The following is a 12,596-nucleotide window of genomic DNA, read 5'->3' on the forward strand; positions in this document are numbered from 1 at the left end:
GCAGTCCTGGGAAACAGTGGTTGTCCTGCAAAATATGTTAAAGGTTCTTTATGGTATACTAGACATCATAGCTTCTAAAGCTGTCACAGAATGCAGGCTGCTCACAAAATGGGAGCTCAAAAACTGCATAGCTACCCTTAACCTGCAAATCTATTGGAAGGGCTTGGGAGCAACTGGAGTAGCAGGCAGATCGGGTCTGGCTTAACACAAAGTGATCTAATTTTCATCCTATATGGTAAAACATTTGGAATTAAATTCTCCAGGAATTGGTGGAGAAACTTCTAGAAGCCAGGCACTTTACTGCAAGGGGGTGTTGGGAAAAGCTTGAGTTAGGAGACATTGGGATTCCCTGTATTAGAGGACCAAAACACACAGACACTACTGCAGTGTAACAAGAATCTCGTGTCTTATGACAAAGCTCCTTGGAAGTGCATAAACATACTCACATCAATATAATATAATATAATATAATATAATATATAATAAAATATAATATATAATAAAATATAATATGATATGATATAATATGATAAAATATATACATCTGGCCTCAATTGTGGATGTCTTGCACTTAGGGATGGACGGAACACTTACCTTCCATTCCGTCCTGTTTCCGCTGGGGTGGGAGGCGTTCCATCCCTCCCCCCAGAATCCTCGATGGGGGGGGCAATCCGGTCCTCCCCCCTGGAATCTTGCTCGGCTGGCTCCACTCCACAGCCAAGCCACGGAGCCACCAGCTGGCTCCGGCCACCCGCAGCCGGACATCCGTCCGCTGGGCAGCCCTGAAGGGATGCAAATGGTGGCTGCTGTAGCTGCCACCATTTGCGTCCCTGTATTTAGCCATGATAGGCTACGTAAATATTTATGTAGCCTATCACGGCAGGGGAAAAAAAACCCCAGCGTACGCAAATGGCGGTGGCTACCACCATTTGCATACGCTGGGTTTTTTCCCCCCTGCCATGATAGGCTATGTAAATACTTACATAGCCTATCATAGCCGCCATACGCTGGGGTTTTTTCCCCCTGCCGTGACATAGTATTCATAGCCTATCATTTATTATTATTACATAGCCTATCATTTGTGTACACTGGGGTTTTTTCCCCCTGCCGTGATAGGCTATGTAAATACTTACATATCCTATCATGGCCTCCGCAAGGATGCAAATGGCGTCCCTGTGTTAGACGTGATAGGCTACGTAAGTATTTTTGTAGCCTATCACGGCTATGAAGAGGAAGAGAATGGTGGCTGCAGGACGGCCGCCATTCGCAAAGCAGCGCAGACAGGACCAGGTAAATGTGCCGTGTCACATGACTTTTGTGGGTTGGGGGTGGCGGGGAGTTCATCCCGCGCGCCTTTTGTGGGGTGGGGGGGGTGGGGGCTTCATTCCGCGATGGATTTCCAGGGACTGAATGCACTGGCATTCAGCCTCACCGAGATCCGTCACGGAATTCTCTGACATCCCTACTTGCTCTCTTTGGCCAAGCTCAGTCTGTGAGGCCTGGCTGTGCTTCTGGAAGTCCAGTCATATGATATGAGCAATCTCCAAGGATTCTGCAGTTCTTTGGAAGGGTGAAGAATTAATACTGACAAACAGGAACAACAAGACCCCAAAGAACTATGAGAATTGGAGGATGGCACAATAGAGACATGTGTCCCGTACTGTAGCTGCTGGCAGTAGAGTTGGTCTGTCCTGGATTGAGCTGCCTGCTGAAAGGGACTAGAGAGAACTGTATTACCCAGGCTACATTTAGCATTTTAGCTGAAGGTAGGGATGTATGAAAGTCACTTACACTAACTGGCTTCAAAGTGAAAATGCACAAGATTGAAAGAAGGCCCACAAGGCACACCTCAAAAACAGCCAATGTGGGGTAAAGATTATGACCAGAAGTTCTGTTATAATGGGTGACCTTTATAGGAAGAAATGATTGAAATGTTGCCCTTGAATATTTGGTATACTGTAGATAACCACAGGCTTTTTTTGAAGTGTGGCCAGCAAGCAGAAAAAGGAGGAATTTAGCCAGGAATGTGTGTTCTAAAGCAACTTATCAGTGATTGGAAGAAAGTGGGGGGAGGGGGGAACCCATTTCACACACAGGAAAACTGAGGCTGCAGGCAATTGAACTCAATGCTGAGAATGGTTACATAATCACAGGGTTTAAAATAATAATTTTTTGAAGACAGCAAATCAGCGAATACACACTTGTGGAACTTGGTTAGAAATATATGGTCTAGGCATTACTTTGCACCACCAAAAGAAGGGAAAGAGTAAAAACAGACTGAGAAGCAATGCCTAGTACTACAAAATGAAGGCCAATTAATTACTTAAGGCAAGTATAATGGAAGACAAAAAAGACCCCAATTCAAAACCAGTTCAGATCACGCAGCCCATCTCCACCCCAATTTATCCAGTATAGTAACACATAGAAGGCAATTTCTAGCAGAGGCCACTTAAAGATTTTTTTCCCAGTAATGGGGTGCGGGGTAGGGGGAGAGATATAAACGTGCCCTCTCTGGAGGGGGGGCTGCTGCGTGGGGGCCCAGGACAAACTGCCCCCTTTGCTCCCCCCCCCACAGGCCTGGCTTGGACATATAAAAAAATGTTAACCTGGAACCAAAACGATAGTAGAGATGGCTCCAGGTGTTCCTCCCTGTAGCAAGGGCAGGGCGGGGCGGGGCAGGGTGGTGGGTGGCATTGTATAAACAAGGTGACCTGACAGAAAAGTTCTTCTCTCTAGCCCAACCTTTCTCATTTCTGTTAGGGAAACTAGGGAGAGAGATAGTATTTTGGCAAACTTATGTTATAGACACCAATTCTTTAGCTTCTCAGTCTTTGAGGCATGAAGGTCTCTATAGATAAATGCTTTTACCATTACTTGGACTGGGAGACAGATTAACAGTTAATGTAGCTATTAAGGAGCAGATTATTGGAATGTCTTACACTAGCCGGCTTCCTGTTCACCTCGGAGCCCAAAGTGCTGGTTTGACCTACACAGCTCTTCATGGCCTGGTGTCTTGGGGGTTCATGAAACACCGATTCCCTCATGTGCCTACCCATGGCCAACGAAGCCTGGGTTTGCCTGTCCCCTTTTCCAGAACTCTGCAGGCTGGCCACTGGGGAGATGAACTTCTCGGGGATGCCACCTGGTTGTGTAGTGCCCTCCCAAGGGAAGATGACCCGCTATCAAAATTGTATTACTTTCAGTAACAGGGTAAGACTTTTGTTGTCATCGTTTTTGCTTTTAATCTATCATATTTAATCCCTATGACACTTTTTGAGGTTTGAGGTTCTGTATTTATTAAGTGGTCTTAGCTCTTCATTTCTGCTGTATTATATTATGTTGCCATTTGTACTGCTTTTTATTGTGCTGGCTATGTGTTGGTGTTCTCTTGATTTTATATTATTTGCAGGCTTCATTTACATTTTGGTTAGATTTTATTGTAACATTGTCTGCTTTTTTTTAAAGGTAGTATGACACCTTGGGAATTCATTTGATTGGCGTCTCATGAATATAAATACAAGTAATAATCACAAGAAGAGGAACTGGCAAGATATATTTAGCATGACCATTCCCAATGAGAAAGCTCGATGCTGCAATCTGTACTGAGCAAAGCCTTCAAAGGTAGTCTCACGTACCGTGTATTATACCATCCTAGAGGTTAGTAATGGATGGATAACAGTGGCCAGGCTATTTTTTCTCTAGGAGATATTGTAGCTTGCTCAACAGGCTAAGATAATGAACATCACTGAGTATGCCACAGGATGAAATGTGCATTCATTTCAAAAACAAATGAATAAATGAGTGTATCCTCATTTGTATTGCACTTTAAGGTAAAACAAATGTACAAAAGAAATGAGAACAATGAATGTGAAAACAAAGACATTCATTTTCAGATTTGGTTTTGGAAAATCTGATTACATTTTGGCATGGAATATTCCTTGGGGAAATAGTAGAAAACCTGAATGCAAGACACTGAAATTACAAGCAGGAGAAACATGTCAGACTATTTTTTCCTGCCTTCTCATTTTTCTGGGAGTTGAGATGGCAAGGCTAGAGAGAGAGAAAATGGAATTATTCAGGAAAAAAACAAAGAACCCTGTCCTTTTCTTCTCGCTCTGCCCCCAAACTGGAGAAATGGAACAATTTTGCATTATGAAATATTTAGACTGCTGCTGAATACAATATTTAAGACAAGGTAGTATCACAAAGAGGTGTCTAAAAACTATGTAATTGGGTGATGAGTAGTGGAAGACTAGAGATGTAACATTGCTTGAAACATTGAAGCCATGGGTGGAAAATGTTTTTTTTTAATCTTCCCTCTGTAAGATTCCTGGCATAGTTGTTTCTCCCATTCCTTATTAACATAATTGATTGAATATAACTTTTACTAAATGCCATTTAGGGACATTTAGGAATGCTCCAAGTCATGCTCAGTTTCCCAGCATGTGACTAGAGTCATTATATCATGATATGCAAAGGAGGTGTGCATTCTTGACAGTTCGGGTTTTGTGCTATGCAGTTCTGTGTTTCAGGGACAGTTCTGATTAGATTCGGAGGCTGTGGTGCAGCTAGGGTTGGACTTTGGTGTCTAAGTGCCAGCCCTGCTCCCAAATGACCATTCAGAGAGCAGCAGGTGATGGGGACACAGGAAAGCAAAGCAGACCCTGCATCAGCACCTGGGCGGGGAGCGGAAGCTAGCTGTGGTGATGGTGGAGCCAGCTTAAGCAACCTGGGGAATTGGGAAGGGTTGTGTACTTCTATGATTTCATTGAGTGGGGGGGGACACAAAAGTGTTGCGATGATTCAGAGAGGAGGGATTTTGGAGGGATCCTGAAAGAGATTGATTGTGGTTTTTCATGTGGTTGCAGTGAAGAGGAGAAGTGTCTATGCATGTATGTATGCATTATCAGCACATGCACTCCACAGTGTGGTTTGTTAACCACCTTGAAAAACCAAACAACAAACCATGGGTCCTCAAAGTCACTTGTCTGAGAAAAATAAGCCACACTACATGGTTAACAAGTCACCCTGTGGAAAATATGTATACTGGGTTCAGGCAACACTCTGACCCATGGTTCAACCAACAACCCATGATTTAACAACAGCCCACACTCAATCACTGAGTGTGGATTAGCATGTTGTGCAAACCCAGGCAGAGTTTAGGTAGAGATCTGGGGTGTGAGAGAAAAAGGGATGGGGAAATGGCTGGCAGAGTGAGAGCGGAAAGAAGAGAAGAGAAGGAATAGGATTTTGTTGGCTCAGAAAACTGCACTCACAGGAGGTCTTTTGTGTGTTGAGACTCAGATCTCACCTTGTGTTCACAAAGGACAAGTAAAAGCCATGTACTTGTCCTTAGTGGCTAGCCAGGCCCATGGCAGCCATTTTAAGGTGGCATCCTGGACAGCTTTTCAAATGACGAAGTCTGCCCAGTTCACCCACAGGCAAAAAAAGTTGGCAGACCCCTATGTCAGATGCTGTTGCAATCAATGAATGTAGCTCTAAAACCCATATGGGAGAGAAACAGTATATGACAGCCTTCCCCAATCTGTTGTGATCCAGATGTTTTGTACTACAGCTCCCAGCATTCCTAATTATTGGCCATGCTGGCTGAGGCTGTGGGGTGCTGAAGTCCCAAGTATCTGGAGGGCACCAGGTTGTGTATGTTATCCCATTACTTCCACCAGATGCAATGGAACAGCATGTGGGTCATCCAACTTTTATTTCTTTTTTTAAAAGGGGGGACAGAAAACTTATGGTACTTATTGCCACAGTTTTTAATAAAGTTCCCAATTAGACCTCAGCATTAGGGAATACCATGACAGCTGTAATCTCTTTAACTTCTGCCACCAAAATAAACCCTCCATCACTAAGAGCACCTCAGTAACCTGGTTCCTATGCCATAGAGATAGAGCTGAAAACACGACAAGAAAAAAACATAACAAAATGAAATCAAAATTAAGATGTTTATTCAAGGGAATGGTTTATGAAATAAATTAGGTTGAGTTTGAATAAAGGTTGTTAAAGAAATATGCTTGCTTACCTTTCCTAACATGTAGAACTACTTATTTTGCCCTGTGGGAACACTGACTGCCTATCTTGTCTGACTGGACCTCTAGTAAATCCATGGGGAAAGGTGTCAATGGCCTTAAGTCAATGCCTGTTATTTCTGCCGTTTTGGGATGAAGAAGCCAGCTGAGGTCTACAAACCTACCTGTGGAACCTTGTAAGTCTCCAAGATTGTGCTTATCTCAAGAGAGATGAGAGAGTAAATTCCCCCAGTGATGGCTATCAGATTGTTCTGCACATGACACTTGTAGTTGGGGTGAAATCTATGCATTGTAGAAAGCAGACTGAGGGTGCCCATGTAGGTCATCTGTGGGTTGTAGTAGCTCTCATGGATGTGAAACCCAAGTGTGATATTAAGCAAGATGGTGGGATTTTCATTGATCTCCTTTATAGCAAAAACCAAGGCTAAGATATGCTGGTAGTTCTTTGACATCACACTGTAATGAAAGATACATACCATGTAATGAAAAGATAACAATACCTGAAGCATTTTAGACAGTTTCTTATAGCCATGCTTACCTCTGACGAGGCATTGTTTGCTCTCCCGAATTATGTGTAGAAGCATTATTGAACATTGCATGGCATTATTTTAGTTCTCTGCTTCTCCTGGAATTCTTCCTGCAATAACACAGTCCCTGGCATACCCCCCCCCCCAAAAAAAATCCCGATCAAAACTGATTATTTAAACCACTTGCACCATAAAAAATATGTATGAAAGAACAGGAAAAAAAATTGAGTTGACATCCCCTTTTGATTTACAGTTCTTGAGAAGTCATCATCTTGTAAAATGACTCCCTTCATGCTTTCTTGGAATGATGTTCCCCTCCTAGATAACTTGGAACTTCGAAACATGGCTTAGGTCACTTATCATATGATTGCTGTTGTTGTGTTGTGGCTTACAATGTTTTACAAGCAAACAAATCAAATTTAAATCTAGGTATTGCCAGTGGACAGTACATTTTATCTCCTCCTCCTCCTTTACTTTACAATAGAGATGTGTGAACCAGCCAAACACGAGCTTGCCAAAATTCTTCGAATTCCCTCTCAAAGCTCGTTCTGACCTGAGTTCATAGCAAATTGCAAACTTCACTTTTTTATATATAGAGTGAAAATCCCTGCATAATTTTGTGTGTATTTTTCAAATGTACGCATCAGTTGTGTGCACTTCTGGAGTGTAGGCATTCTACTGCCATTGATGAAAGTATATTTGTGTAAATCTTTAAAAAGTACACATTCTTTCATGCACAGTTTTGAAATGCACATTGATTGAAATAATTTGAGCTCTCTAATGCTCTTTGAGTACAGCCTATAACAATATTGTCCCTGGTATAATCCCTCGAAAGAAAGTTACTACTGATTGTTTTATCCGCTTGCACAATAGAATATCCACGTGAAAGCTAAAACCCTGAACAGCCCGCTGTGCTGTACAGAATCTGTGAGGTCAACATCTTTTAAATAGCTCCCTTGCTGGTGCCTTGGCAGGTATCCCCCTGTCCTCCAACCCGGGTGAGCTGGAAATGTTGTCGTAATCTAGTTTTCTCATAAGAGGTTTTTGAGATCCACAGAGTACTTCGATATGGTTATAACAAAAGTGAGTAAAGAATATTAGGTTATCAGACAACTGGAGAAATGTGGGTTGTTGTTTTTTTAAAAGACCACAGTGGCTTTGCTCTTCTGTCTGATCACTTCAGTTAAGGTGTGTGTGTGTCAGTTAAGGTGTGTGTGTGTGTGTGCACGCGCGCTAGGGGGAAGCCAGTGTACAAAAGGTTTATAATGACGGGCCATGCTAATACTACTCTGTATTAATTTGGATATGTAATAATAAAGCATGCATCATGTTCTCAAATTTTAACACCAGAGAATTTGTTATTCAAAGGACAGGCTGAAAGCGAAGAGCATCATGTTTTCATCCTGGTAATGGTTAGTTCCTTTTCCTTACACCATACTTCTCACCATATTTGCAGTATTCAGGACAGTCAACAGTTTTCTTTCCCTGTGTTCACATCAGGGATGTTTTATTGTTCAAAGTAATTCCCAGTAGCATCTTAGTATCAGGCAATTGACATTGCTACGGGGGCCTATATGTCAGGCAGGACTACAGATTGTCAGCACTGTGCATCTCCTGTTGCCAAATAGACAGTACATAGCCAAAGCCATGTGGAAATGGTAGATATAAAGTCCTTCGGACATTTTAAGAAGGGTGTATTATTACGCTTTCCCCATTTTTCCCCATATGTGATGAATTTCTAGGTAGTACTGCTTGTTCTTGGTTTCCTCTGGATCAGAGGGCACTGGAGACTTAACTGCATCTTTAAATAAGAAAATATTTTCCATACAATATACAGTTCATTGGGATATAGGTGGATCCAAGAAGAATTTGCTGAAAGTAGAAGTTCTGTCATCCCATATGAGGGCCTGAGGGAGAGAAGTGGCATCCTTCAGTCACTCCACACTTTTCTGTTCCCATCTGACTTCTTTCACAGTCATCTAATGTGTAATGTCTGTCACCCTAGTGTTAGCTCCAGGGCTGTCACTTTCACGATGGGTTTCTCAATAAAAAACACAGAGGAATCCACAATTATCTGCTAACCATTAGCTCCCACTGAAGAAACATCAGCCATCCATCTGAAGGTGTTAACCAAGGATCTGCCTAGGAAAGGAGATGATCAGCCAGCTGCTTTAATACCAAGTAAAGAAGAGTTTGCATTTGTAAAGTGATTTACAGTGTTTGCATCTGCTTCATATACATTGTCCAAGGAATCCTTACAGTGATCCTGTTATATAGACTAGAACCGGACACCAACAGAAAAGGTTTTCAAACAGGATTCAGCTAGTTTAAAGAGCAATCCTATGCCCCTAGACAGCGTCTTGGGGGTCATAGGATTGTTCCATTTCTGGGATCTGACTTCAGAAACAGGGCTCCAACCTTGGAGCCCAGAAATTGTGTTCTCCCCTCCCCCTAGTAGCCAGTGTAGTTCTGGCTATGTCTCTGCACTCGGAAATGGAGCACAGAGATGGGGAAAAGGGGAGCAGTCCCAGGGCAGGGAGGGGAGGAGACTGGGGAAGCTGCGTTACGTTCAAAAAGACAAGCATTCATCAAAAGGCACTTCTTAACTTTGGCAAAGTATCATCGGCAGAGTGAGGAAATTCCGTTCAACCCAAATGCACACAAACCTCTGAAATAGTGTATCTATTTCGCTAACAGAAGTAAGTATTAAAACAAACACATTACTTTGGGGGAAATACTGTGGTAGCACAATTGCATTGCAGACACCAGAAAAATAAACTATTTAAGCCTTCAGTAAAAACTTAGACTGTGGGGAGATGAGCTGAGTTCTCATTGAGACTGGCTCCTGACATTAAACTAGGCATGGAATGTGTGGACTGTTCAGCTGGCAGGAGGAAGCGTTTGGGGGGTGAGGTGGAAGGGATGAGGTAAGCAGGAGTATGTAAAACCCTTGTAAAGGAAAATGAATGAGTCAGGGGTAAGCGTAGAGAGTGAGGAGAGAAAGGGTGAAAGGAGTATTTATCCTAAGAAAATATTTATTTTATTTTATGTATTTATTACATTTCTATACCTCCCAATAGCCAAAGCTCTCTGGGCAGTTTACAAAGATTAAAACATTTAAAAATACAATATTTGTATTTTTAAAGCCTATTCTATAAAAAAAACACACGAACAGAGCAATATACAAGAACATATATCTAAAACAACTTCAATTAGTGCTCACAGCCAGCCCACAGAGAGGGATGGAGACTACTTTTAATATATCTTTAAGTGGGAAAATTGCTGAGGAAGTCCAAAACAGTCACATTTGACTTTAAAAGTGGAAACCTGTCTACAATGAGGGAACTGGTAAAAAGTTGAAAAGGGGAGTCAAGGGTGTTAATCCCTTCAACATGTGGTTACTCAAAACCACAGTAATAGAAGCTTATCTAGAATGTATACAAGAGGATTAAAATGCAGCTCAAAGTCTAAGTGGTCAACACCATTGTTAATTAATAATAATAACAATACATGAAATAATAAATAATAAATAAATTAGCAGTGTCAAGGACAAAAGGCTTCCTTCAGAAAATGGAGAAGAAGAAAATGAGAAGAAATGAGAAGAAGAAAATGGAGCCCAAAATTGTGCAAAAAAAGTTTCAAGCAGACAATAAGAGATGCAAAGAAGCATTTTGAGAAGCATATCACTAGGAACATCAAGGCCAATGATAAAGAATTCAATGTCAATGGAGTTAAAGGAGTACTAAATGAAGATAAGGAGAATGCAGAGAAGCTAACTGAATTCTTTTCATCTACCTTCAGTGCAGAAGATGTAGGATAGATACCTTTGTCTGAACTGATGTTTTCAGGAAGGCCGTGTGAGGATCTGAGTCAAATAGTGGTGACAGAAGATTACTGGAAAACTGAAAGATAGTAATTACTGAGCCCAGACAATATCCATCCTAGAGTTCCTATAGAACTCAAATGTGAATTTGCTGATCTTCTAAAAGAAATGTGTAACATGTCCTAAGATCATCCTCTGCACCATTGGTTGAAAACATTATTAAAGATACAATAAGTTAGCATATGGAAGGGTAAACCCTGCTGAAAAAGAATAAGCATGGCTTCTGCAATGGTAAGTCAGGTCTTTTAGTGTTCTTTGAGAGTGTCAATAAAGATGTGGATGCAGGTGATCTGATTGACATTATTTATTTACCTCAATTTCTAAAAGGCTTTTGACTAAATCCCTGACCAGAGTCCTGAGCAAACCTAGCAGTCTAGGCATAAGATGAGAGGTCCTCTTATGGGTTACTTCCTCGCTCATTAAAGAACAGAAAGTAGAGAGTAGGAATGAATGGTGAATTCTCCCATTGGAGGGATGCAGACATAGGGGTTCCACAGGGATCTGTATTGGGACCCATGTATTTCAAATGGATCCTCAATGATCTGAAATTAGGGTGAACAGCAAGGTGGCCAAGGTTGCTGATGGCATCAAATTGTTTATGGTGGTTAAAACAAAGAGGTACTTGGAACAGCTCCAAAAAAGATCTCCCCACCTTGGAATAATGGGTATCAAAATAACAACTGTGGTTCAATTAGGGATGTGCAAAAGTCACTTACCTTTCTGCGGATTATGTTGATGGTGGGGGGGGAGGTGTTCCGTCCCTCCCCCCGAATCCTTGACGGGGGGGGAGGTGATCCGTTCCTCCCCCCCCGGAATCCTCCACGGCCGGCTGTGCTCCACGACAGCTGTGCAGAGCAGCCGGCCAGGCCAAGCCAGGCCAGAGCCGTCCGCAGCCAGATTTCCAGCTGCGGATGGCTCTGGGGGGGGAACCCTGTGTACGCAAATGGCGGCGGCTATGGCCGCCATATGCATTCCTTATTTTTGGCCGTCTTAATCTATGTAAATATTTACGTAGACTATGATGGCGAAAATAAAGGGGAACGCAAATAGCGTAGCGGGCGCTATTTGCGTCCCTTTTTGATTCACCATTTTAGCCTATGTAAATATTTACATAGGCTAAAACTGCGAATCAAAAAGGGACTCAAATAGCACCCATTAAGCTATTTGCGTTCCTCTTTATTTTTGCCATCATAGTCTACGTAAATATTTACGTAGACTAAGACGGTCAAAAATAAGGAACGCAAATGGCGGCGGCTGTAGCCGCCGCCATTTGTGTACATGGTTTTTTTTTTTTTAAACCCAGCCATGATAGGCTATGTAAATCTTTATGTAGCCTATCATGTCGTTTTGTGTTTTTTTTTACAGGACTGCAAATGGCGGCGGTGGCAGCCGGTCGGAAGACCAGCCGCAGCCGCTGCTGAAGCCGCCGCCAGAGCCGCCGCCGCCTGAAAGATCCACCCCAGTTAAGTCTCATCCCAGGGGGTATCTACAAGGGGGCGGGGAGGTGGCAGGCCATTTCACCACAGATTTCGGAGGGCCGAATGCACTGGCATTCGGCCTCACGGAGATCCGTGGCGGAATTCTCTGCCATCCCTAGGTTCAATGTAAGCAAGTGTAAAGTGTTGCACATCAGAGCAAAAAATACCAACTTCACATTTAAGCTGGGGGATCCAAGACAGCAGTGACTGACCAAGAAATCTTGGGGTTGTGGTGGACAGCTTTTTGAGTATGGCAACTAGGGATGAATAGCCTGTGTAAAATCTGACCCGTTTGCATGTCATGGATAGTCAGGTGACTTTTCTTCCATCATCCGCCCACAGCCAGTGCAAATACTTTTTTTTCATCATGCAGAATATCATGTAAATAAGTACTTGAGTACTTACATAAGTATTTACATCATTTACCTCAGTACGTAACATTTAGCATAGTGTCCCCCATTCCATTCAACGTTTCCTCAGGAGAAACTTATATATTTTCTAGGGATGTCAGAGAATTCTGCCACAGATCTCGGTGAGGCCGAATGCCAGTGCATTTGGCCCCCCGAAATCTGTGGTGGAACGAAAACCCCTGCCCCCCTACCCTGCAAAAGGCGCATGAAATGGAGCACTTACCTGCTGCTGTTCATGCTGCTTTGTGAAT

At 42.6% G+C, this 12,596-nt stretch overlaps 1 protein-coding gene across 1 annotated transcript in view; it reads right to left on the reverse strand.

Annotated features, from left to right (window-relative positions):
- LOC146341749 (vomeronasal type-2 receptor 26-like) overlaps positions 1 to 12,596 on the reverse strand; it is a 66,788-nt gene that overhangs the window by 22,888 nt on the left and 31,304 nt on the right. The window contains exons 3-5 of the mRNA XM_084807651.1: positions 8,575 to 8,615; positions 6,212 to 6,503; positions 2,940 to 3,179 (exon numbers count right to left, since the gene is read on the reverse strand). Coding sequence (XP_084663777.1) covers positions 2,940 to 3,179; positions 6,212 to 6,503; positions 8,575 to 8,615 — 573 coding nt within the window. The remainder of the gene's footprint in view (positions 1 to 2,939; positions 3,180 to 6,211; positions 6,504 to 8,574; positions 8,616 to 12,596) is intronic.

Source organism: Heloderma suspectum, chromosome 6 (assembly GCF_057233095.1).
Source record: "Heloderma suspectum isolate Gila_16-S chromosome 6, 16-S_ref, whole genome shotgun sequence".
In the NCBI taxonomy this organism is placed as follows: domain Eukaryota; kingdom Metazoa; phylum Chordata; class Lepidosauria; order Squamata; family Helodermatidae; genus Heloderma; species Heloderma suspectum.